This window comes from Cygnus atratus, chromosome 2 (genome assembly GCF_013377495.2).
Source record: "Cygnus atratus isolate AKBS03 ecotype Queensland, Australia chromosome 2, CAtr_DNAZoo_HiC_assembly, whole genome shotgun sequence".
Lineage (NCBI taxonomy): Eukaryota > Metazoa > Chordata > Aves > Anseriformes > Anatidae > Cygnus > Cygnus atratus.
The window spans coordinates 127,334,708-127,361,843 of record NC_066363.1 but is presented as its reverse complement, the minus strand read 5'-3'; the positions used below and the strand labels follow the sequence as shown (position 1 = coordinate 127,361,843).

Below are 27,136 nucleotides of genomic sequence, written 5' to 3'. Positions count from 1 at the left end.
TGACAATGATTGCAGTGGAAATGGAAAGTCATGACCAGGTAGATTAGAAACAGCAAGAGGATTCAGGTCCTCTACACAAACCTGATGGAGCACTTTGAGAGTGCCAAGGAGAGACTGATCCCAGAACAGTGCACCACTGCTAAGTCCATGTCTTTTGAGTAATTTTAAAATTGTTGTGGAAAGAAAGAAAAGAAGCGATGTGTATTATACTGAATATATATTGTAAAATGCTGTATGCACTTTGGCTTAGTGGTTTGATTTGAATATATCATGTTAAGCCATCAGAGGCTGTTAAAAGTGAAGCAGACTAGGCATTACACTGTAGAAACATTTATGTTGGAAATAACTCTCTGCCTGCTGCCAGTAGGCTTAAAGTTTATTCTCTCTAAGCCAAGTTTAGGATCAAAACTTGTAGTTACACTCTAAAGTATACATTAAACGATTAACTTGGCAGGAAGAAGAGAAAGCAGAGGGTAAAGGGGGAAGAAAGTGTTGTGTCCTACCTGCAGCTGATAGACAGAAAGCATACCACAGCAACACTATCTACCCTGGTATTCCAGAAATGGAGACAGCTGGACATGTTTTCTGGCTGTTTGCTCTTGTTCTCTGCTTAAAATAGCTGCTCATTTGAGCTTATTTTGAGCTGCTCGCTGAGGCCTGTATAGCTGTGGTATAATCTTATTACTGTGGATCCAACTCTTAGCTAGCTCACTTGTCCCATTTCTTAGCGAGGCTGAATTGTTGCAGGCTATGCTGTACATGGGGTAACGAAGAAATTTGTAGTATGACCATGGAACTCCAGGGCAATAAAATTAAAACAGTTTACCAAGTTTCCACCTATTAAGTTATAATTAAGTTGTAATAATTCGTGTGCTCTTAATTTTTATGGCACAATTACATTAAATTTCCATCACCTTAATTAGGCTCTCACAGTACAGTGCAAAAAGACTACGCGGCTTTTCTTCATCTTTGCCCATGCAATGACTTTGGTTTGTATTAAAGCATGCTCCGGTGAAACTAGCTACCTTTTAATTTCAGGGAGTGTGGTTAAGAGTGTGAAGTACCTCAGGGCTTTAAAGGTTTCTCTTTGCAGTATCAGAAGGGGATAATTTTCTGATCAGAACATTTTACACGTGCAAGAAAAAGCCGAAGATTGTAGGATAATTTAATTTACAAAAAATAAAAGAAAGACGAGAAGCATAGTACTTTATAATTAAGAACAGATAGGTACTAAAGAGTAGTATTTTCGACAAAGCCAAAAACTTGAGAAAAAGAGAAATGGCAAGAGAACACCATGTAGTCAGAGACTCTAAAGAAAAATCTGCACTTTCCCTTTCCTAGGGAAAACAGCAGTCATCTACGACCTTCTGTGGAAGCTCTTAAGGCTGGAAGCAGATAGGAAGCGAGTGTCTAGGAAGAAGGCTTGAGTCATTGCATGTGTTCCTGCTATTCACACCAGATTGAGAAAAACTAGTACTAGCTTGAGTAAGATGTGAGACCCAGCTGCTAGTACCAAGTGATGGGTTAGCACTGAAAGGTTGCAGGAGCTGGCAACTTCCAGGGTAGGTGCAGCTTTGCAAATATGACAGCTTGTAGAGCATCTATTTTAGAAGACTGGGCTTCTACATCAGTATTTCCTTCAGAATCTCTACCCACGTGTATAAGCACCAGGTTTTACAAATTACTTTTCTTCCATGTTGTACATGAGTTACCTGCACCAGAAAAAACACCAGTAATTACCAGGGATGAAAACATTAACAAGTAGGAAAACCTTTGCAATTAGAACTGTTTTTCACCAAATATATAAAACTGAATAAAGAAAATGGTAGTTCACAAAATAGAACTGTGAAGAATATGGAGCCGACACTTAAACAATAAAAAAAAAAATCTGGCAGTAGGAATAACTTGAAAGCAATCTCAGTTTACTGAAATGCTCACACTATAATCAATTCTCTTGCAGAATTTGTTAGTAGCAGGATGGCCTGTTTTGCTTTACACACATTTCTTAGCTTAGAAGGACACCAAAAATTTCAGTTTCCCACTTGGAAATGCACTCAGTGCATTATGGAATGCATCTGAACTTCAGTACCTTGAGATTGCATAGTACGATAGAAGGATCGGTTCTGCAAGTGGAGTGTAACAGCAATCTAAACTGAAATATCTGCATCAAGACAGGCTATTCAGTATCCAAAGTAAAATAGAAATGCATCAAGAAGTGTTTTTGGATTACATTTCCATTTCTTCCTTTTGTTGCTAATGTGAAGAATGAGCTACTGTTGCTTGAGTACTAGTCTTTTCTGGTCTCAGCAAGTTCCACAAGGGATCTAAACCAGTTACATATGTTCAAGTACACACTGCAAGTAAAAATTGCAAAAACAGCTAAGTCTGAGAATCCTGGAATTATACACAAGGACAGTCAAATGCTAACAGGTCAAAGGCATATTTATTTGGTGACCATAAAAAGAAATATGATTCAAAGATTTACAGTTTGCTTCCTGAATTCAGAGTTTGCCAAGTTAGCAGCAAATAAATTGTAGACCCAGTGGAATACTGTGCATCTCTAGTAAATTTGACCTTTGCCAATGCTGGAAAGCAAAAACTCTTTTCAAATTTTAGTAAGATCACATTTTAATATAAAAGTACTTATAATAGAAAGCTATGGAATTACCACTATTTTCAAGGTGCACATTTGGTAGTATAACATATTCTTCTGAGACTGCAAGTGGCCAGAATTGTCATCTACCTGCTGGTAAAAACCTGCATATGTATTTATTTTAAATCATCTATCTTTCAAAAGCCACTTACTCAGTGACCTTGCATTTCACTGTCAAGAGACAAACAGGTAGAAGAGATGATGTTTACTGCCTCTACTTTTTTTTTTTGAGAAACTTAACCACTGGGATGGAAAACTCTTATTATTGCTGCTTAAATCTGACTCAGCAAGATACCAAATTTCAACAGTGAAAATTCTTACCAGTCAGAAGAAAAGTCTGAGAATTTTGATATTACTTAAGAGTTCCTGTTCCCTCTCTACTTGGCATTTAAAGATGATGAACATCATAAGTGAGCACAAAAAGAAGAGAATGGGCACAGACATGGAAAGAATGAACAATTTTTTAATTAGGTGTAAAACATCACTTCATTGAGAACAAGTACTACAACCAAGTGATCAGAATTGCTTGTTACTGGCCTCCTGTCTTCAGTATGACGCATTGAACACATTTTTGTATATTAACGCTTACCTACCGAGTGATACTGGCTTTACGGGGTTAGATCAGGCTTTTCAAATGAAAGCTGTTCCAACACAAATGTGCCTCAGAAATAACTCAATGGACTGATTTGCTTTTTAATTAGCCATTATATCAAGAGTGGTTTCAACAGTAAGAACAATATTTAAAAACACATGTATTTTAGAATTATCTACAGTGTCAACCTGCAAGAAGGAATTGGAATCATAGTTTTAGAATACATTTAGACTTTTAAATACATCTTTTCCTTGGCTAGAACTTATAACCACCTGTACGGATGTTTCCTAATTATTTTTTCTTTATTCACAGGATCAGGATGACTAATCAGGAATTAGTAGCAAGCATCAGATTTACAAAGTAAACTGCCAATATGAAAGGATCAGTTTGAATTCTGTATGTATTCTTGTCTGATTCAGCAATTTTTTAAGTCTGAAAATATTTAGGACTTTCATTATTTTTATACAAGTACTTGTCAGTTTGCGTGTCAAACTTCTCCTTGGATTAAAAACATTTAAATCCAATTTTCACTTATTCAGAGTGCAAAACTAATTTAAGCAATCCAGTCACATGAAAAGATCTAATGCTCTTTACTTGAATTAAAGATGTCTTTCTTTGCAGACCTAAAAATCAAGAGGTATACTTTTTAAGGCACAAGCTCTAAACAGTATTCTATCAGAGATTTCCTTTTGCATCCCCCACTGTCACAAATGGTAAATGAGTCCATTTTAACCAGCAGCTGCTAGTATTTTAAGTAGGTCCAAATACAGCATGCTTTGACAGGATTTTCACAGCACAGTTCTTATACTAACACGCTCCCCTAAGTACACACAGAAAAGACAGGCTACTTGTTTTCTGTATCTGGGAGCAGTGTTCCTTGGGAATGGGACTCTACCTTAACACACCATTTAGTACCTGTGACTATACCTTGCTGTGACTAAGCTGTTCTTTCTAACTTCTCCAGACGCCCCCAGACCTCTAAAAGGAACTAGTAACAATACCTGTCTGCTTTCTGAAGACTCTTCCTGGCTAAGTAAAAGCCAATACCACTCTGGGTATGAAGAGCAGCATCAGGAGGGAAAAAAAAAAAAAAAAAAAAGAGCCCTATCTTTTTGCATTAAATGCAATTTCTCTCTAATCTTAAAAACCTGACAGGTAATGAATGCTGATCATTTTTTTAATATGAATTTTACAACAGAGATTGTGAGTTTGAAGCACAGCCCATGAATTTTACCATTCTCCTGGACAGTTAATAATAAAAGTTAAATCAAGAACAGCAAGCACAAGACAGACATAAGCATTTTTTAGTATGTTTTGTGTCATTAACTTTGAAGAAAGACTGCACATTGTTTAGAACCTTTTTTTTCAGTACATTCCAAAACACATTTGGGGAACTCAAATGTTACCTGATACTTAAGAAAATGTAATAGAACATAACATGCTTTTACATATATAGCTCTGCACCATAAACAATAAGTGACATTCCTGATCTGCAAGTTATTTACTTTCACTGTTTTCCTTTTCCTCCTCAAAATCAAAATATAAGGATTTGTCATAGCCCATGAGACGGTTAAAATCCTCAGGATTCTGGAAAAGCAGCGGATTAACAAGCATTGATTTAGTTTTAGCATAAAACGTTGTAAACATCTTGGTGATGTCTGGAATCTTCACATCTTTCTGATGGAAGACAGTCACTTTTTCTGTCAAGATTGCATTGTACGTAATAGCTGTATAGGTGTCCATTTCCTCTTTGTAATAGAGTCGAATCACATAGCCTTTTGTAAGGATATGCAAAGTGACTGGCGTTACAAATGTAAAAAACCCTATCAACCCATAAAATGCAGCTTGTATAAGCAGACTATCAAATCCAATGCCAGTTTTGAGCATGATGTAGGGCACCATGAACAGGTTGAATACGCTGGTGGAGTAAGAGAAAAACCTCACACCTACATAAAACAAGAAGAGAAAACCAAGGTTAATACTTAGGAGTAAAATCATCTCTATAATTGCACATGGTCTGCTACTATAAATTTATGTCATTAGTTGAACTGATAAAGTTATTGAAAATCCACTTTTTAAAAAACTCTCCAATACAAGAAGCCATTAACAAGAACCAGGAAACTCAGTACTCTCTTCCTTCTACTGTTATGGTTTGTTTATATATTCACACTGGGTTTACCAAAGCTAGCAGCTAGCTCTATTTCTATGATGAACTCAGCTATTATGCAATTATGCACAAGTATGAAGTTTTCACCTCACAGACAGGAGTAATCACCACAGATACGGCCAGGCATCTCTCCCTTCCCCAACAGCCGAAGTAGACATTCAATGTGCTTTACAAAGAAAAGTTTGCTTGGTCCCCCAGTGTGCTGAAAGTTGAAAAATCTAGCTTAATCAATACTAACAAGTACTCCACAGCCATCTTCGCATACAACTTGGAAGACAGTAACCACTGCTGTGGAACACCCCCAGTCCTTGAGCCACCGTAAGAACCAGTAGTCTAAGAATGCTGTGGAAATTAAGTATGTCAAAGCATACTTTTTCCTTCATTTCAAAAACACCTAACAGAATCCACTCAATGGACTACTTTTCACTAGGTCTTTGGAACATTAGCTGGTCAAAGAAGATTAACAGAAGTCTTAATACAGACAGCGCTTTTCATCATAATATGTGCCTACTTCAGAGACATGTCAGTAACGTTCAAAAGCATACAGAACGTGAATATCAGTTACAGCTAGTCTCTGTTGTCTCCTGGGTTGAGAAATGCACTCCACAGGCTGCAAGAGAAAAAGAAGCAGGCTGAGGGATTACAGAGTTGCACTGTACTATCAAAACTCCCTGCAGACCTAAAATTAACTGAAATATAGAAAAATTTTTAACATTAACCATTACATGGTGGAGAAGCATACAGTCAAGCATGACAACAAGATTATTTTTTTTTTGCTGAACAGAGGATTTGGGTTTTAACAGAGATAGAAAGAATAACATTCAGTTTTATAATGTTGCATTTAAAAGTTTTTAAACAAACAAACAAAAACAAAACACAAAAAAAGAAGAGCAAATCTCTTCAAGTCACATACCAAACACCGCCTTTGCCAAGTTTCCTTTATAAACTAATCTTCCATGTTCCGGGTGGTCAGGAGGGGCGGATGTGCTGAGGCTGCGAACAGCCAGCGCTTGAAAAGACGTAACCTGGAAGACAAGAGCAAGCAACAAACATCAGTACCAATCTGCACTTCACAAAGGTGTCTCCTTGTCCTGAAGCTACTCCCAGCATCCTCAATTAGGAATTAAAGTTAGGGTACATACTATGAGGCATACAGAGATTTCAAATAATACATTGATTCGTTATTTTTATGATATTCCAACTAGTTATTTCAAAGCAGCATTAAACATCGACAAAGCGATGTACAAACGTTAAACTCGCATTCCTTTTATACACGGCTTGCAGGAAGGCCTCTCAAACCCGCAACTCTTAAAATCCCGGTGCAAGCCCACGACTCTACAGCACACGTTTCGCACTAAGCGAGACTGCAGAGGGAAACCCAGCCGCCCCAGCCTCGCTGCCCGGCGATCCCCAGCGCCTCCCCGGTTTACCCCACGTGTCTCCGCCAACACCTCTCTTCCTGTATTTTCCCCGTTCTTTTCAGAAAGGAGTACGCCGTGAGGCCGAGGCCCACCACCCCCGGCAGACCTCTCCCCCCCCAATACCTGCCGCCCCCCCGCGCTGTCCCGGCGGCGGCAGGCGGCGGGTGGCCCTCGGTGCGCGGCGGCCCTCCGCAGCCAGGCGGGGCCGGAGGCGGCCCGGCGGCAGCAGGCGGCAGCTCGGAGCAGCAGCATGTCGGCGGGCCGCCTCCCCGGCGGCGCAGCCCCGCGCTCAGGCTCCCCCGGCAGGCAGGCACCGCCCGGGACCCGCGCAGAGCTCCCCGCGCACCGCGCAACGCCGCCCCGCTCCTAACATGGCGGCCGCCCCCCCCCCACCCGCGGAAAACTACATCCCCCAGCGTGCCTTGCGCGCCGCCGCGCGGCATGGCGGGAGCCGGGCGGCCTCGCTCCCTTCCAAGGGCAGGGCGCGGGGGAGCGGAAGTTGCGCCGTGCCCTGGCGGAAGCGCTCGGCCCGAAGCGGCGGGGGCCCTGCGAGCGGGGCGGAGGGAGCGGCGCCGACGGGTGAGGGGGCGGCGGGGCCGGGCCGGGCCGGGGGGAGCCCGGGGGAGCCCTCGGGGCCCTCCCGGAGCCCTCCCGGAGCTCGGGGACAGGGCTTCGGCCTCCGGCAGGTCCCTCCCGGTGCTGGGGTGGGGGGAGGCGGGGGCTGGAGGCGGGTGGGAGCCTCCCGGAGGTGTCGACGCCGCCGCCGGGAGGGGGGCCCGGTTGTAGGTGGCCGCTCCCCGGCTTCCCTCAGCGCCCGGGGGTAGGAGGGAAGTCGCGCCGCTGAGGAGAGCCTGCGCCTCCGGGAGGGCTTGTCACGCCGGTGAGATATCGCTGGCTGTGGGCACACGCGTGGGGGGGGACGGTGTGACACCAGCAGGCACCTCCGACGGCCGGCGTTATCCTATAACGCGCAGTGCTGTCCGGAGGGGCCTCAGTAAAGGTGTTTGGTGTTGTAGATCGCGGTATAAGCAAGCCCTGCGCAATAGGGACGCCTAAATAGTCGTGGGCTTTCCTTCTGTTTACTCGGCTTTGCGGCGGGTCGCTCGCAAAAGTTCAGTTTGGAAGGAGGCCAGGAAAATGCAAGTAGCAGACAGCTGAGGTACCTTCAGAGCAAGAGCAACTTTGTGCCCGTGTTCGTGAATATTCCTTTCTGTACGCAAGGTTCCTCTTTTTGCCATACTACAGACAAAAACACTGCTGGGAGCGAAACACCGTTCATTAAATCAAGAGTTACTTCGGGGAGAATAAGTGCTAATTTTTCCATAATACATCTGGAGATCAGCTATCCAGTGTTTTGAAGCAGTGTAAATCATTTTTTCCCTAAGATTTCCTATCAACACTGGGAGGCTTAGGATAGATAACCTTTAGAAACTGTAAGCACTTTTGGCAGTTTTTTCTTGTTGTATCAGAGAAAAGTCATTTGAGATTTTATTTTTTTCATACTAGAATGGGTGATGAACACGTTTAGCTACTTTCTTCTAGTCTGAATTTAAAGACTTAGTGTTGGTACAGTGAGGAGATCCAGATGATTCTCTAATTCTCTTCTTCTGTCTCCCACCTTTGTGTTTATTCTTCTGATATATTTGTCTTCATGCTTATGTCCCTTATGGTTTGTGTGGGGACAAATTCATATCTTTGGAAAGCTTACTTAGCTTCAGATGACACGTTTTTGTAATTCTAAAATAAAGGAATTTGGATGTAGGACAAGTTTTCTTTTATCTGGAAGGTTTCAGTATTTAGTCATCTTTGTTGTAGGGTAGTTTGCATAACAGTAGGTTTTGATGAATGCTTATAATGAGAGGGCAGAAATCTGTGCCATATAAAGAAAAAAAATGGAATATGTTATCAGCTTGTTTTTCCCCCCAGTAGGAAGAGGTATACAGTAATCAGGACTTTTATTGTATGTTAGGAAGAAAACAATAACCCCTTTTTTTCTTTCTTGGGAATTACTGGAAAGGAAAGCTTTCTTTGAAAAAGTGTATCTTAAATAAAGCGAGGTCTTTGATACTCCATGCACAGGCAGCGTCCTGGCTCATCTCCTGCTTGTCTGAACTAGCGTTCACCTTTAGTGCACCTTCCTGACAGTTTGTCCCTGAATGTTGGAACTGTAGTGCACAAGCATGGGACGGTGAACCAGCTGCTTGGGAAATCGTCATGTACCAATTTTCTTTCATGGTTTTTCTAAGTATGCTTCAATCCTTATTTACATTAATGATTTTTTTGGTGTGTCCTGAACAACGAATGCTAAACTGAAGAGTGGTATTTTTAAACGGAATAGTGTATGGGATCTAGAATAGAACTAGAGTTTAGGATTAAACAGTAAGAGACTACTGTTCTAGCACACAAGAGCCTTTGTTTACTGAATAACTCTTCCTGATACACAAATGACACCCAGAAAATTTCACATTTGACTTCTCAACTAACCCAGGAGTTGTAAAGGCATTTGTGTTATTTGCCCCACACTTTCCAAAAAGTTGATCACGTAGAATGCAGAAATGTCACCAACTGAAGCGTACAAAAGCCCTGTGTGTGTCTGCATTACACAGCACAGAATTGGAAGCCATTTGAGTTAACCTGCACCAGAGTCTGAGTTTTAGAGAGTTTTCTGTGGGAACAAAGAATCTGAGTGCTTGCAAGTGTTTGTGTCCATTTAAGCTTCTTATGCTAACTGAATTAAAATGTTGGGGTTCTGGAATCTCTTTTTGCACGTGTTCAGTTGAATTAGGGTGTGCTCACCAAGTGCATTCCGGTCTTGTAGACATACAGGGTATACTTGTATAGGTACTCTGAAAATGGTGGGAAGCCTGGGAGACGAGCGTGCAGCTTTGGCAGTAAGCTAGGAGGGTCGTGGACATATTTTTTTTTGTTTGTTTTTCTTCCACTCGATGCTTCAAGAGAAACAGGAGAGAGAAGTCAAACCAAATGCGCTGTCCCGCACTGTTTCTGCTTAGGGTTATGAGGAGGACAAGAACATATTTAAACATGCTAACGAGAACACTTGCCTTGTGTTGTTTAGTTATCGTGGTTTATGATACTTAGCTATATTCTACCCCAAGGTGTAAATCATCTGCTGTTCCCACAAACTTTTCTGTAAGCTTATGAAACACTGCGTTAATTGAAGAAAACAGGCTGTGGCGTGCGTGGGATCACGTTAGTACCGTCTCAGATAACTTGGGTGTAGTTGTTGGAAAGAAGATGGTTTTCACAAAATCATTTCAAGCAGCAGTATGTTCAGATCTTCACAATGTGTCCTGACACATTGAACGCTTCTTAATCCGGAAGAGGAACCAATAGATGCTAACAGTTTGTTACTGCTTTTTTAGCTTTCCCGGGTTTCTTGTTTTCCTTTCTTTCTCTGTTCTCCTGCTCTCTTTTTGCATTGACGCTATGATCCTTCCATGCTCTTTGCTTACCATATTTTGTCAGAAGTAAACCTATACTCCTAACATCCACAATTATATTTTTCAGAAGTGGTATATTGTGTCAGGTTGACTAGTGACAGAACAAGAGAGAATGGCCTCAAGTTGTGCCAGGGGAGGTTCAGGTTGGAAATGAGGAGACATTTCTTCTCAGAAGGAGCAGTCGGGCATTGGGACGGGTTGCCCAGGGAGGTGGTGGAGTCACCGTCCCTGGGGGTGTTTAGGAAAATTTTGGACATAGTGCTTAGGGACATGGTTTAGTGAGTGACGTAGGTGGTAGAGGGATGGTTGGACCAGGTGATCTTGGAGGTCTTTTCCAACCTTATTGATTCTGTGATAGCAAGAACTAGAGTGAAACCAAGCTCTGTCCCTTGCTTGCAAGTTGAATGTGTCATACAGTGGAATGTATGATCTTTTTTTTCTTGTAAGTAGGTAGGATTTCTGCGTCTTCTGCTTTTAGCAATGCAATGTTATTTTTGTTCTGTATTCAGAACCAAACTTGGATTGTGGAGCTGTGATAGAAACTTTATTCTTCGTTAGTTTATGCTCATTTGTTAGACTTAGACTGAGGAATAATCTTGGAAATGCCTTTCCCTCTTTGTTTATCCTTTTAATGAATTGTTATATTTATCTTAATTCCAGTTTTGTTTTGCTAAGCTGAGCAAGCAAGACTTTCAATTTCTCTTTCTTTTACAGCCTCTTTGGTCATGTCAGTATCTCCTTTCTGTAGTTTTTCCAGTTTGAACTTTTTTCTTGAAAACAGGTAATCAGAATTGCATGTGATACTCCAGACAAGTTGTCACCCATGTGTGGTACAGCAGCATTAATATTTCCCTGTCTCTGTTGCAAAAAGTTCCTTGATTTGCATTTGCTTCCACCCTCCCCCCCTTCCTTTTTTTTTTTTTTTAAATACTTCAGAGCTGCATCAGCTTATAGCTGACCACAGAAAGACCAACACTTCCAAACGATGAGTCGTGGCTATGTAAAAGAAGTCAATCCTTATGTGCAGGGCTCTTGCATTTCATAGTTTCATTTCATGTAGCTTCTAGTGTGCCATTTTTCAAGACCAGTCACTTGGTGTGACGCTCTGTTCCCCTTCTGCTGCAGTGCCTTCCACTTCTGTCTCATCTTAGCCTGTCTTTTTTTTTTTTTTCTGGCAACATTGTTAAAATAACAAGTTTCGTATCATTTTTGGAGAAAATAGTAGTTCTTCTGCAGTCCAAATGTTCCACGTTCGCAACATCACACGGTATTGTTGGACAGTTTTTCTCCTTTTAAGATTATCCTCTTACCGCATTTATTTAACCCCAGATGATTTGCTTAGTCCAGATTGCATCTAATTAGCCCTCCTTTCCTGTTTTCAGGGAGATGACTGGTTTGGGCTTTAGGTATTAGCTAGTCCAGCATGCCAACTTGTATCCTGTTTTCCTTTATATTTCATACAATTGACCACTAAGCCTGATCGTGTTTTCTTCCCCCCTTAGGAGTTAATACCTGTGTTTTTTTCTCTCTAATCATATGATAGCACATTTCATTTGATGTTATTAAAATGATCGCTGCGTTTTTTGCCATAGCTCTAATATTTTGGTGTAGACATTGTTTCGTTTCCCAAGATTTAATGTGCCCCTCAAATCATGCTCTCACCTTGGGAAGTGTTAATGTAATTGCGTTCCCACAAACTAGCCTGACCTTATGCCTATATTTAGTGGCATTATTCGTATTGGAAACCGAGGCACGCTTTATTTTCAGCAGTACATCCACTGGTATGGATGGCATCACTTATGCTTATTCATAAAAACAAGCAGTTTCACTACTCTCTTGGAGCGTACGGAAGGGTTTTGTGGCTAGAGAAAGCGGTAGCAGAAGTGATGCTCTCTTCTGTGAAACAGGAGTAACGATGTAAGGTATCCCTTCTGTTCCTGAGTAACAGATACCCTTCAGGATGCTTGATTTCCATTTACAGAACCTGCTGAAACAGGTGAAAGATGTCATCAGCTTTTGTGCTGCCACAGTTCCAGCATCCAAATGTAATTTCCTTGCAGGAGTTACTGGAATTTTTGAAAATGACAAGGGCATTTAACGTTCGATATTGGGGTGTGACAGTCTACACAAATTGACTCTCAAAGGGTATTCTGGAGTGTGCCTTATGTACAGGAACTTCTCACCTGGTAGAAGATACGCATTATACCAAGGGGAAAATAAAATATTTGGAGATATTTTGGTCAAGTTGGGATAATTTTCAAAGACAGCAGCGGTGTAGACAGAGGATGCTTTTTGCTCAGTGTTCCACAGATACCTAAAAACCATTATTTAATCTGGTAATGCATGTGTAGGTTGATGAGGTATACTTAACAAAGTGCCTTCTCGTGAAAGCTTGAGGACCCGTTCAGATTATTTCATACTTGTTTTCGTACTTGCTTGCACAGAGTAGTTGTGAAAAAGAGAGCTGGAACAAATCAGCACACTCAGCACCAAAGTACTCTTGAGAAGTGAAGCGATCTGCAATAGCAAGGGGCTGCATCTCCTAAAGGTGTAATTCTTTTTGACTTTGCTGAGGACTCTCTGTAAAACTTCCTCCAGATCTTTCAGCTCCCTCCTCAACTTGCTTACGTTTTTTTTGCTAAGCTTTTACCACAGCTATAGGAGGGAGGAGACGTGGGAAGCAGTCTCTATTCTGTTTTTTCACACCTTCCTGCTCTGGGGTCCTTCACTGTAATTGCAGTTCATGCTTCTGCTGTTGCTCATTGCTTTTTGAAGCAGTGAAATGAATTACCAGAATCCTTACCGGTCTCTGTGCTGCCCCTGATCCCAGGTGTCAGCTGGGAAACCAACCAGAATCGCTGGTCGTGTTTTCCTGGACCTGTGGGCACACAACAGGATGTCATTGATTTGTGCTGGGTTAATGTTTGGAGAGAGCTGCAGACATGAAAGGAATTTTAGGACAGCAGGTGGGTGGAATTTCTCTTCCAAAGCTTTCTTTTCCTCAGCAGAGATGCAGTTTGGTGTAAAGAAATGTATGTTGCGTCTGAAAATACTGGATTTGTTACGCAAATAAGCGTTCTGTTTCTGTCACCCTTCAGATTCATTTCCGTGGCAAAAAATGTCTGCAGCAGGCTGTGTGTCAGCTTGTAAGGTATGGAGCTCCTGGCTCCATACGACGCAAACACCTGCATTAAATATCCGGAGTAGATTATCTAGGTGACATTGGTGTCTGTGTCGGGAACCGTCAGTCTTCTAGGAAGGACAGGTTGGAAGGCCAGGTGTTTAGTGCACACTGATTAGCTTGCTCCCTGAGCCTTCTCTTCTCCAGCCTCAACAGTCCCAGCTCTCTCAGCCTCTCCTTAGGTGACAGGCGCTCCAATCCTTTGCTCATCTTTGAGGTCGGTTGCAGGACGCCCTTCAGTCCCTCTTGTACAAGGACCCAGACTCCAGATGTGTCCCACTGGCGCTGAGCAGAAGGGGAGGATGCCCTCCCTCAGCCTGCCAGCAGCACGCCTCCTCAAGCAGCCTGGTTTTGTCGACCTTCTTTGCTGCAAGGGCACGTTGCTGGCACGTGTTCAACACGGTGTCTGCCAGCACCCTCAGGTCTCTTCCTGCAAAGCTGCTGTCCTACCGGTCAGCCCCCAGGCAGTGCTGTTGCATGTGCTACTTTGCAGTTCTTCCACAGGTGCCTTTTCCTTTGTTGAACTTCATGAGATTCCTGCTGGCCCCTTTCCCCAGCTTGTCGAGGTCTCTCCTGAATACCGGGACGCCTATATGATAAATCTACCTCCTCTGTTCACATCATACTGAGCTGTTCTCTGGCATCTCTTTTCCTGTGGACTGGTCAGTCTCTTAAGTGCCTTCTGTATTGTGGTAGAACTTGCCTTCTTTACCTCCCCGCTACCATTGCACGGGTGGTGTCCATAGTAATAAAAGTAATAAGCTCCTGAAGTAACTGTCTGTAAAGTCAAAGGCTTTTAAAAACCTTAAAAACCTTTTAAAACTTTAAAAACCTTTTAAAAAAAGGGAACATTTTCTTCCAAAAGCTACAGTTTAGAGATTCTAGAATGTGGCGAGCGGGTAGGGATATCTGGATAGCAAAAATCAAACAAACAAAAGCAAAACAAAACAAAAAAAAGTAAACTTTAAGTGTTCGTGAAATTGCATGTTGTATATCGTTGTTCTTTTATTTAATAGTGTTTATAATAATATAAAAGCTTGTAACTAATGCTGACGTAAGAAATTGGACTACTGACTGCAAATATTGCCGTTTGTGTTTTTCAGACGCTCCTATTGCAAAAGCTGCTGTTGAAAAGAAATAATTTTTTTATAAGAAGAGAATGGGTAAGTTGATTTTTCTTAGACTCGTTGTTGTTGTTCCCTATGTGAAACATTTTCTCTCCTACTCTGGTAGAGAAGGTGAATTATAAGACTTTAAATGTTGATCCTGTCACTAACTTTTCTTGTAGTTTGAAACCTCAGTGGAATTTCCTACAGATCTTTTTTTCTTTTTAAGAGGAATTTCTCAAGTGAATATTTGTTCATTGAACAATTTGTTCAGAGCGTATCTATCAAACAGTAAATTTCACTGAGCTTAACATGTTTATTGATGAAAATATATATACTAAAATAGGATAGCTTTAGGTTTTATAGCAAAAGACTTTTAGATAGAGGACAAGAAAATTTCACTATATATTGACTTAAATATTCTTTGCTTACTAAGGTCAGCCTGTCTAATTCTGGCTGAGAGATCATAATAAGCACTGACTGATAAATTACCGTGTGTGTGAGACTTGACTAATTGTCTGAAACTGTCATTATCTGTCTCACTACAAATGATGGTTAATGAAACAAAGTTGGACAGATTCTGGATTTAGCTACGCTTTTCCTGAAAATATTTTAGCTTCTTTGGCACTTGACAATACTTTCTTAAAATTGGCAATAACTCTACGGTAATTCTATTTTAACTTGTAATTCACAAACCAACTTAATTGACTGGGGGGAATATTGTATTTGCTATAGCACTATATACAATGAAAGGCAATATATTATAATTAATGTAATTTCTATTTTTATTTTGTCAGAAGGAGAAACAACACTAACAGTCAAACATCAAGTTTGTAGTCTCTGGTTTATCTTCTGTACTTCTACGTGCGATCATGAAATATTGAAATTACTTTTTTAGAAGTGTACAGATCTCTTCTGTTACACTTTTTGAAGCTGTAAGAACTTTCATAACTTCCATTTTTACCTCTCTGCCAAAATTAATACTGTTCTGAAAATTAAGTCTTATGTGCAGTGTTAAGTTCAAGTATTAATTTTTAATAGAACTGAAGCTATACTTATGTCGGTTCTTGACTCCCTTAGAAAATACAGTCTTTGAAATAAGGCATTAACTGTCCAGTCTGAATATGATAGAAATGGTAGATTTACTGGGTTGGTGGGTGTTTTTGCACTTAAAAAGTTGTTTTTTTTTTTGTTTTTTTTTTTTTTTAAGTTTTAAAACTACTATGGTCTTCATTACTCAGCATTTTACATTTTTACAGCACTGTATGAAGACCAAGTACAGGTGCAGTCATCTTGGTGCTACGGGGTCCTACAGTGCTAAGCGCAATGTGGGCAGAAAGTAGTCAGTGGTTCCTGCCCCAGAGCACGCTGCCTCAACTGGCAGGGCAAGTGCAAGAAGGGGAAAGTGTGAGTGTACGGAGTGAGCAGCGCAATGGTGGCAACGATAACACCGTTTTTTCAACTTAAAGGTAGTGCTGTTACTTAGGAGAGAATAAATGAATGAACAAAAAGGGAAGGAAGATTAGGGTTTATAGTGAAAGCAGGGAGCAGGTACATAGTGAGGTAGAGAAGGGAAACAGAAAAAGCATAGTCAAACTGGTGATGGGAGGCTTTCCAAATTTCCCTGGTTTTGGTGCTTTTTCACCGAAGGTCACGATACAGGTGTGCACTAATGCTCTTGATGTGACTGGGCAGCGGGGAAGGAATGAATCTTATTTCATTTCTCTAGTACAAAAATACCTTGTTAGACTGCTTTTATTCCTTCTATTCTTCAAAAAGCTCTTTTTTTCTTGCAGTCTGTATTTTTAAATATTTAGATGTATTTATATAATTTCTATTAAGTACTAGCGTGCAGACATGGCAATAGCTTTGTGAATGGAAGAAGTAGCACATTCTTAAAATAAGTACATACTTTTCACTTGAGAATTTGTCTAAAGGAAATTTCTTTCCTACATAGATTTTTTAAATGTCAGAATTTGGAGATGAACAGAGGAGAGAGGGGAGATATTAATCAAAAATCCTACATTTTTCTAATAATTCCTTCTCTTAAATAGGTTGCTGAACTCTTCAGAGAAGTCTTCAAATATCTAAATTCTTCTGTCTTATTTTTGGTGGTAGTCAGTGGTTCTTCTGCAAATGTAGTCACAGGAAAAACTGCAGCTTGCGTTTTTAGTAATGTGAATCAGTTACGGTGTTCTGAAAGTGTTAATGTTTTCCACCATAGATGGAGAAGAGAAAACATACGGTGGGTGTGAGGGCCCAGATGCTATGTACGTGAAGTTAATATCTTCTGATGGCCATGAGTTCATTGTAAAAAGAGAGCATGCGTTAACATCAGGAACAATAAAAGCTATGTTGAGTGGACCAGGTAGGTACAAAAGATTTAATACCGTCATACCCTTTTTATCTGTTGGACTGTTTAAATGTATATCATGTAGTGAGTGAAAGCTGGAACAAATAATAACTTGATCAAAAGCTGACAGTTCTGTTTCCACTGGAACAGTCTACCTCTGTGGAGTATTGTATACCATATAATTGGACTCTGTTTCTGGACAGCTAGCAATCTTACGATGTTCTTGCTACTAGTTTTCCCTGTTATGAGAACTTGAGGGCATTGTGTGAAAGTTGCAGCTGTCAAATTCAATACAAACAAGAGTTGGTAGCTCTTCAAAGTTCCTCCTCTGTGGTGGAACTTTGAGTATTCAAGGAATCTTATAGCAAGGAGTTCCTGAGCTTAATGGCAAAAATTAGCTTAAGTTTGAAGGAGGGAGATAAATTTAGAGAAGGGAAAGCCTTCACGTTTTGCTAGATGCATGAGACTACCTCCTGTTTAAGAAGTGTCTGAACTAATTGTCAAAGCCTGAATGGTGGAGGAGAGAGTGGGGAGAAGTTAACATTTGTGCCTTCCCTCTTCCTTATCCTCATGCCATATATTTATCCTTGGTCGCTTGAATGGCGGACAGTAGGCTATGTGGGCCTCTGATTGCTGGAAGGATCTATTTGCTGACTATACTTTGAAATTACTCAACAGTTGGGCAAAGTTGCGTAAATTGAGCAATTAAAGTTCTCAATTTAATAGTCTGCTAAATGTCATTGTAATGGTTGTGCTTGAAAATACGTAGCAGATCTATTGTGTCTGATCCAGTCTGTGTCAGCCTCCCAGGTGTGTAAGAGGAGGAGTAGTTACAAGATCTGCTCTGAATTTGTTCCATGGTCTGTAACAATGTGAAGAAGTAAAAGGCAAAGTATCCTGTTTAGAGGGCTAGAAAATGGACTCTGTAAAGGAGTCAGCTTTTAAGCACATGTTGTATACATACTTGCAAGATGAATAATTTTCCTTGCAAACCCATTTTTGCTGTCCACTTAAATAGGTCATCATTTCACTGATGGTTGTGTGTTCTCTACTTCAGTATTGTGACATTTTCAATATGCTAACATTTGTGTTGCTTCCTACTGTTCCTGTAATAGAATTCAAGCCAGATTGACTTCAGTACATATGTGCAGATACTTCTACACAAATACGTGTAGACATTAGTAAATAACTCTGTTTTGTAGTTACTATGAAAGGGATTCCTATAGAGGTAGTGGTAACCACATGTTGCTAGGTCTCCCACAAGTATGGAGTGCATGTTAGTAGGCTTTGTGTTGTTTGTCAGCTTAATGAATTTAAAACTGAGAGATGAGGAAAATGGTTACAAAGATAACAGTAGGATGGCAGTGGGACTAACAATGGGATGATGTCATATCTTCTAAATTTCATCCTTAGAGGGCACAAACGAAAGGTTCAAATATACTTGAGTTTTGATCTTTGGATAAATTCTTCAAATCTAATAGGGCTAAAGCCCTGTTATATGGAACCTTTCGTACCATACTTGGGTTTTCCTTTCCCGCCTGTCTGCCTGTTCTCACAGCTCAGCAAGTTAATGTAACTTTTGACGTTTCAACTGAAACTGTCCAAGAAATTCAAAGATAGTGGGATGACAAAGGGAACAAAACTGATAAGTGTGCCTATGCGAATATGGAATATATATGAAACAATTTTGTTTTCTTGAGAAAGCTAGCTAAAAATTTGGATTGATACCTGTATTTGTAAATGTTGTTAGTGTGGGCTTCAGCGTGGAATGTGCTACAGCTTTAGAGCACCTATCAAAAGCAAGCATCAGAATTAAACCTAAATTTCTGGTGTGGTTTTTCAGAATATTATTAATATTTTCCAGCCAAAATGAACAAAGATTTTTAAGTACAAGGGATCCTCATATTCCTGAGGGCTGTGAATGTGGCACATCCTGCTCTGCATTGAAGAGTGTAATACCCAGGAACATGGGACCTAGCAAGTCTATTTGGAATGCCTTGTATTAGCGTATAGTGAAGTGTTTCATTTTTGCAGTGAATTGAGATTCTGATTTTTGGTTTGTTGTTTTTTTCTTCTACAGGACAGTTTGCAGAAAACGAAACAAATGAGGTGAATTTTAGAGAGATCCCATCCCATGTCCTATCCAAAGTATGCATGTATTTCACCTACAAGGTCCGCTATACTAACAGCTCTACGGAGATTCCTGAATTCCCAATTGCACCTGAAATTGCACTGGAACTTCTGATGGCTGCAAACTTCTTAGATTGTTAAATAAAATAAATTATAATAAAAATGTAAAACTTTTTTCAGTATTTAATACATGTAGTTCAGTTAGTAACTTTTTTCAGATAGCATGTTGCGTGTGTGCTGTTGAGAACTGTAAAGTTCACTGCAGAGGCAATTGCCTTCAGTCCTTTTGCATATAGCAATCATTCAGTTGAAATTTGTTTTGCTGCTTACACAAATAAGGACATTTTCACAACCAAGACAAATAAACAAATATGCCAATTAGTAGATGGCTATGCCTTATCCTTTAGGTGTGGTAGAAGTTTCTTTTAATACAATGACCGTATAAAATACTGGAGTTTAGTCTAATGTTCTCTAAAAGGTAATTATAGTTAAACACAAGTAGCTGTTTAGAGTTTCTAACTTTCTCTTACTGTTAAAGTTTCTAAACATCTGAACTTAATCTCCTTTGTAAGATAGCTGTCCTTTAGCATAGTTATACTAACTAGATTAGAAGTGCCCTCTAAGGTTTGTATATTGACAGCAATATTCCATTTAAGTTGGAAGTGGAGTATGTAGGAGAATGTTTAAGGCTTTTAATTTAAATCATAGTATAGACATTTGAAGAAAGTGTGTTTGCATTTTTCTTTTATAACCTAATTTTTCCCCTTTAGTAATTAGAAATACTTGAGTCACTTGTCTGTACAGTAAGACTATGATCGTACTGACAGTGGCTTTTAATCTGTCTGCATTACCTTCTGTATAACATGTAAGGTTATTCTTAATGTACCGTCATTTGACCTGATATGGATTTTATATGGTTTCAGTTATGTTTTATTTCCGCTGTTGTGATGGATTATGTGAAGTCTGTATTTAATCTTTAGAGCAGTAGTCATTCAAATTTTCTATCATAACAACTGAAAAGATAGCAGTTATCCTATCTTTTACCTCTTCCCTGACCTCTCCCTTAAATCCACAAAAAAAAAAAAAAGACCCTGAAATGTGGAGGTCTTGTATTTGAAAGAAAGGGCATTAAGCAGATGTTTATAGAGCTTTTTTTAAAAATAAACTTAATAGTTATTTCCAATGTTTTTACAAATATTTTAGAGGAAAAGGATTGGCAAGCCACTCACATAATACTAGAGTGAAACACATCACCTCTTGGTAATTCCTGTTGGTAATTGCCTATACTATCAATTCTTTGTTTAAAACAAATTTCCATTTAAAGAAAAAAAGAAGAGCTTAAACTGAGACAAGAAGTTGCTTTTTGTTCAGTCACAGCCTGAAGAACCCTTCTGCCAAAGTCATCTGTAAATGAGAATGTATTGTGAAAAATGATGCAAGAACAATGTAGTTAGCATTTCCATCGGCTGTCTCTGCTTCAGATTTTTGATTAAGAAATGATTGTGGTCTTTTATGGAAAAGTCCTACTGACAGATGGTGGGACCTCTTCATTGATGTATTAACTGATTGTGAATTTAGAGGGTTAAAACTCTTCTCTAAACCTTATTGCCAACATAAGTACAACCTTTGAGGTTTTCCATACAAAAACTGGTAACTTTATACATAGACTATGCAGTCTGCCCATGGAGGAGTTCAGTTCTGACAAATGAAATCTTACTCTGGACTTGAGCAATGCTTGATAGACAAGCTGACATATGTCAATGTGTTGATAGACTAGCTGACGTTTATTCACATCACATACTTTGGCACAATTTATCGTGTTTAGTGTGGGGATGTTTATAACTAGATTGGTTTTGCATGATAAAGCTGAAGTGTACTGCAAAGCGATTGTCTGAAATCCTATGTTTGAGCACTCTGGTCAGTGCTATTAGTAACTCATTTTCAAGAGCACTAAAAAAAAATGAACACAAAACCAGAAATACCCTGTTATGCTGCTTTTGTTAGAGCCACTAGGACTATACCCTAAAAGTTAAAGGGGTACTGACATGGATATTTTAGTCCCAACTACATTTATGTCTGACCGAATCATAAGTTCGCCAGCCATTTTTAATAGTCTTGAGATTAATGAGTTGAAGCTCAAAACTGTTTAGTTTAAAATGGAAGTAAAAAGGATGTCATAAAATAATTTTTTTAAGTAACCCAAAACAATTTCCTGTCAAAATGCATCGCGTTTTATGATTCCATACTTCAGCAGTAAGTTAAAATAGCTGTTTTATTTCTGAATGATAATATCATTGTTTTTTTTTCTTCAGCTTAATGTATCATACAGAAGCTTTGAACACTCAGGAAATGCAGTAGTGTCCTAGAATACACTATTTGCAAAACCACTGGCTGTTAAGCAAACTAACCTGCAGATTTCTAAGGGGGAGGGGGGCAGAGGGAATTAGTGCAATTTACTTGGTAGTGACATGGGTATGCTATTAACAGACAATTGGAAACTTGCCACGCTTAACCCCTGAGTTCTAAATAAATTTCAAAGTTGAAAATTTTTAAAACTGTGTTTCTGTTGATTTGATTTGTGACCTCTTAGAGCGGGTGTTCTGCTGGAGAATCATAGTTCTTGTGAATTGTGTGGTGAGCAAACTGCTAATATTGAAAGTAGTATTTGGGTGAAAGATGGTGAAACACCATGGATGATACTAAAAGGTTTCTTCATAGTTCTGAAGAGATTCATGAATTTAGTTAGTGCTTAGATCTCTTCCAGCTTCTAATTGCAACTAGTCAGTTCTCCAAAGAAGTGACAGCATACTAAAAATGCCTGGTATTCATAAACAGCCTTGAAGAGTCTTTAAAGACAGCCTTTAAAGACTTTGTGGGTCCTGTAATACTGAACTCCCTTTTGCTTAGTAAGCTAGTCCCGTATCTGATGATTAACATTTTAAACAAGTTCTGATTCAGCCATAAAAAGTTGCCAAGTCTTTACCAATTGTAAGCAACGAGGAAAGTCCTGCAGTGTTATGATTTTTCATAGTATAATGTGGTGAAGAAGTCTCTGGTGGCTTCCCAACGTGAAATGGACTGTGTATCTGGAACAATCTGGAACTCTGTTTTACAAGACTTTAAATTCCCTTTTGGCTTTGAGGTTCAAGAGAAGAGAGATTGTCATCAAGATTCACCAGGCCGTTATATTCAACAACTGCATCGAACACAATATTTAAAAGGCTTTTCTGAAGTAATGGTATTAAATGTGGAAAATCTATTGCTTCTGTTCGCATTTACAAATTACAGTATATACACCAATGTCATAAATAGCAGCAGTGGCTATTTGATTTTTCTCCCTTTCTTGTTTTTACAATCCCATTGAAAGGGATAGTTTTTACTATCCCCAAACCTACCTAAATCTGTTGGTTTATATAATGAAGTAGACAAAGGAATTAATGGCACAGAAGAAGTAACTTTTCAGGCCATGTTTTGCCTTTTTTTTTTTTAATTTTGGTCTCAATTGTTGCATTGTAATTTAACAGTACCAGCAGTACTGCAGAGTCAACAAAATCACAACACCAGTGTGTCGGTGCTAATGAGAAATAGCAGATTTTCCTAGCTGAAACTAACAGTGAAGGCTGGGCTGTAAGCTTAGTTTCAACAACTGGGAGAGAAAAAGATAGCAGGAACTCTTATTTTAAGATTGAGCGAATCTAGAAATAAAACTGTAATGCTGTTCTTAAAATACAGGTGGATCAAAGCTCTGTAATTAGCAGATGAGGCATTTGGTGTTTTTTCCCATGGAAAATGTCCGGCTTTGAAGGATTTTTTGACAAACAATAAATTGGATTGAAGTGGGATTTCTTAAGTGTAGCTCACTAGGTGGCAACGTTATGGGAACATATCAACACTGTGACCTCAATGTGTTGCACAACAGCGGGAAGATCCAGAAAAGAGCACATAGATTTTGTGATTATTAGTCATCTACAAAGCTTGCTTGAGTATCGTCAGTAGGGCAGCCGAGAGAGAAGAATGTTGACTTTATCAGTTCAGGTTTTAACGAGTGTTGCATGTCATGAAATAAAGCTTCGAGTGCGATGCTTCTACAAACATAGGTTATGGTGCAATCCCTCTTCTGTGGGAGAAAGGTCACTGAGATTAAAAAAAAAAAAAAAAAAGTTCAGTCATCACCATGTTAATGTTTCATGCTTACAGGGTAGAGGATTTTCCTCCCACACTCTGTGGGAGGAGAATAATGACGTAAGATCACAATTACTCTGTGACAAATGGACTACTTCAACTTTTTCTCCTCTTAAACTTATGTACTCAGACGATTTTCAAGACGTTCATCATGTCGTATTTTGTAGCCTCACTTGTTCAGGGTAGCATTTGGAAAACTAAAGTTCTCCTTAAAATATATTCAGCACTTTACATTGGTGAAAGTAACAACCCGAGAGCTTTTAGATAAATTAAAACCTTACTGTGCAATGGTAAAGTTACTGGTTTTCAGGATAGTTTCATGCAATTAATGAGTTTGAGGGAAGACAGGCAGTTTGAGGAGGGAAATTAATGGTACTCCTTATATTTTGAATGTCAAATTCTTTTGAAGTTAAAGCCAAATACTGTGAATTCTTTCAATATTAATTGTTAATTAATTAAAACTGCTTTTTCAGATGAGAGTTCATAGCTTAGGCTTCTCTTCCCATGTAAAAAAATACTACGGATATCCTATTTGCATCTAATAAGAGCAAACCGTTATCTTCAAAATCCTGACTACACAAAACCATAAGTAATGCATAATTAATGTCTTAGGTTGCTACAAATTGTTGATATTCTGCTCAGTAAAACAACAGAGGACTTGTTAGGCAGGTTAATTCTCTCTTGCACAAATTGTTTGGTATCACTGAGCCTGAAAAACGTCTAGGATCTATTTGCATTTGGCATTTCATCTATCTTTTCATACAGGGAAAAGCTTCCTGCATTACCATACTAGATTGGACATACAATGCTTTCCAGAAGTGAGACTCCATTTGAGTCACAATTATTTGTAGCAAATTACTTGAAACATGTAAATCATATCCCAATATCACACTATCATTTAAGCTGCTTTCAGATTTGTCATAGAGCACTTATGAGAAATATTTAACTTGTAACAAATAACTATGATTTAACAAGAGAACTGCCTGAAAATATTTGCTGAAATAGTCAAGTAACTGCTCATCCTTTTTGTTTTCTTAACATCATACTCTGTATGAAGTCTTTCCCAAGGGATGTTAAAAAAAAAACAAAGCCTAACCAACAGGCTGAATCAGTGACATCTTGGTGTACAAGCCTGCAAACTGAAGTTCTGCAAGCTCTGTACATAGCAGGCAGTCTCTGGTGATGGCAGTGCCCAGTGTGATGTGCACATTTGGAGGATTTGCTTTTCATCGTGCTGGAGCTGCGATAGCTTATTGTACGGCTCTGTAAGCCACCCAAGAAGTCTTTTCTCCAGCAAATGTATCTTGCTTCTAGACCAGCATGACTAAACAGCTACACAGATCTGAAAATTTCTTGTCAGCATCTTCTACATTGGTTGTGGAGTCTGAGTCACTTCTGTGCATCTCCAATAACCAACTTAGTAGGTATTCACATACCCCTTGGGCTTACCTGAGAAGCTTTCTGTTCAGAGTCTTTATAAAGATTAAACAAACAACCTAAACGACAATGCTATTTGAATCTTAAATGTATTTATTATCACTGAGCAGAGTCTGAATCTTGTATTTGATAGATGCCATAATCAACCTGCTTACACGGGCTCTGGATAACGATGCTTTTTATGCGGCAGAACTTTTCACAATTACATAACCACAAGCTTTTTAATCTATTTATCTATTCTTTGATTACGGGTCCTACACCATCCTCCTTATTTACAATTTTATAGCTTTTATCTTTATAAGTATTTATCTTTACAGGATTTCTAAGAGTTATAGGAGTACTGGTGCCAAAGGTGTGGCTTGACAGTTACTTCGAAATGGTGATTGCAGCATATTACTAAAACAGGCAGTTCCCCTTCTTGCCATGGCCATGTGTTCTCCTTCTTCCCTGGCAGTAACTATAACTGTGCGTCCACAGAATAGGCCAGGTTATTTTTTCTGATCTGATGGAAAAACATTTTGGTAAGTAACCATTATGCATGATGAAGCCCTGCTCTCCTGGAAGTGACTGAACATCTGCATGACAATGGGAAGCAATGAATGAATTCCTTGTTTTGCTTGGCTTGTGCACGCAGCTTTTTCTTTATGTATTAAAGTGTCTTCATCTGAATCCACAAATTTTCTTACTTCCACCTTTTTGATTCTCTTCCCCATCCCCCTGGGGGAAGAGTGAGCGAGCGGCTGTATGGTGCTCAGCTGCCTGCCAGGATTAAACCACAAAATGGTTTCAGTCTTCCTGTGGCTAAACTGAAAGCCACAGATCACTTGCAAAATTGATAAATCCTGCATAAGAGAAGAAATGGAAGCACATGACATCTGAGAATGGGATCACTCATGCTGTGTTTTCTCCCGTATCGGGAATAAGGTGAAACCTTTCCCTTTGCCTCCATTCACTACTTTAACTGATGTGGAACAGAAGCGATAAACGTGCATGTTACTATTAAGAACTGAGTAAGACAAAATTGGAAGAAGCCATTGATGAAAACCCTACATTATCAGTAAGAAATAAAACAGCAACACAATTTCAACAGGTCAAAGACATATGAAAACATAGCATATTTTTCATTTTTAGTGATGTATGCAATTAATTTGTCTTCTCGATACAATTTTGTCTTGGTTTGATTCCACACCTTTTACTAGCATGATGCAGACCGCTTTCTGCAGGTGCATCAAGCGTGTGTTTATCAGAAGATCTCTGTTCCACAGACTTTTTAAGCTCAGTACCCTTAAACTGGCAGTGGAAGAAGTTGGCTCAAGTCCTCTGTGAGGTATGTAGTTCCTGAGACGTAGTCTCCTGGCACTGCAGATTATGGTTGCTATGTCACTGGAGTAACAAAGGGAGGTTAATGTCAATGTGCAGTTAAATTCTGTGTAAGATAGAGATAAGATGGAAAGCTACAAACAAGTACAGTGTACAAAGGCAAAAGAAATCAAGCACGTGTTACAGTGGCAGAAATTGTAAAGAAACAGGTTGTGATAGTTTGGTATATAGAAGAATGATACAGGAAAAGGGAGACCAGAAGAAAAAAAATGTTTGGTAATGATAATGGAGAGAATGGAATATAAAACTATAAGAACCCTAATCAAGAAACATATTTGACTTTTGTGAAACTGGTTAGATACATCAGAAGATTATCTAATAAATGCAGACTGAATATTGATTGCATTTTTTTCTGTAAATATAGGTAATGCAAACCATGAAATGGGTTTTTAGATCACATTCATGAATGTTTTCAGGTACATTTTCAGTAGGAGGTACAGTTGCAATTTCATGATTTGCACTATATATATATTAGATATGAGTCATAACCGTGTATTTGATCAGATCAATACAAAATACCTCCTGAAATAATGCAGATACTACATTAAAGCCCTCTTACCTCTAAAGCTTTGAGTATTTGGGATCTAGGACTCCAAACTTGGAAGCTTCTGGCAAAACTTAAGTTTACTTGTGCAGGATGAGACCGCACTGGCCAAATACTAAAGATTTATTTCATTAAAAACAAACAAACAAACAAAAACCAAAACCCAACCAACTCCCCCCCACCCCAAAAAAAAAAAAAGCCACCAAGAATTTTTCATTTCTGCTTTGGCTATCTCTACACCTGCAAGATATTAGGAAGGGTTAACTGCACAAGTGTTTTCTCCCATATTTTGTATAGGTAAAGATCAATGCTGAAATGAACAGCAAATTACAATATAACCAACTCATTGTGAAATCTTCCCACTCTGGGATCTGGGGCTTTTTGTTGTTTAGATTACTGAGTAATTTAGAACAAAGAATACTATGAGCCATCACAAAGTCGGGAACAGAACAGTATTTAAGGAAGAAAATACTGATATTCATAAAAAAACTCTTCCTGAGAGTCTGCTAATAGTATTTGTTTCCTTATT

At 39.3% G+C, this 27,136-nt stretch overlaps 2 protein-coding genes across 5 annotated transcripts; one reads left to right on the top strand and one right to left on the bottom strand.

Moving 5' to 3' along the window:
- Positions 1-3,096: 3,096 nt before the first annotated feature.
- Positions 3,097-7,211, bottom strand: TMEM70 (transmembrane protein 70). The gene is made up of 3 exons (XM_035563065.2): positions 6,957-7,211; positions 6,326-6,437; positions 3,097-5,191 (listed from the first exon to the last, which is right to left on the bottom strand). The coding sequence occupies exons 1-3, from the start codon at positions 7,083-7,085 to the stop codon at positions 4,743-4,745; spliced, it is 690 nt and encodes a 229-aa protein (XP_035418958.1). The 5' UTR covers positions 7,086-7,211; the 3' UTR covers positions 3,097-4,742.
- Positions 7,212-7,272: 61 nt separating this feature from the next.
- Positions 7,273-19,463, top strand: ELOC (elongin C). Of its 4 annotated transcripts, XM_035563069.2 has the most exons (5): positions 7,335-7,412; positions 13,125-13,260; positions 14,579-14,638; positions 16,806-16,949; positions 19,015-19,463. In XM_035563069.2, the coding sequence occupies exons 3-5, from the start codon at positions 14,635-14,637 to the stop codon at positions 19,203-19,205; spliced, it is 339 nt and encodes a 112-aa protein (XP_035418962.1). In that variant the 5' UTR covers positions 7,335-7,412; positions 13,125-13,260; positions 14,579-14,634; the 3' UTR covers positions 19,206-19,463. The 4 variants fall into 4 exon arrangements, with proteins under 4 accessions (XP_035418961.1, XP_035418959.1, XP_050565113.1 ...); XM_035563068.2 differs by lacking the exon at positions 13,125-13,260 and having other exon boundaries at positions 7,273-7,412; XM_035563066.2 differs by lacking the exon at positions 13,125-13,260 and having other exon boundaries at positions 7,273-7,412; positions 14,579-16,949.
- The last annotated feature ends 7,673 nt before the right edge of the window (positions 19,464-27,136 follow it).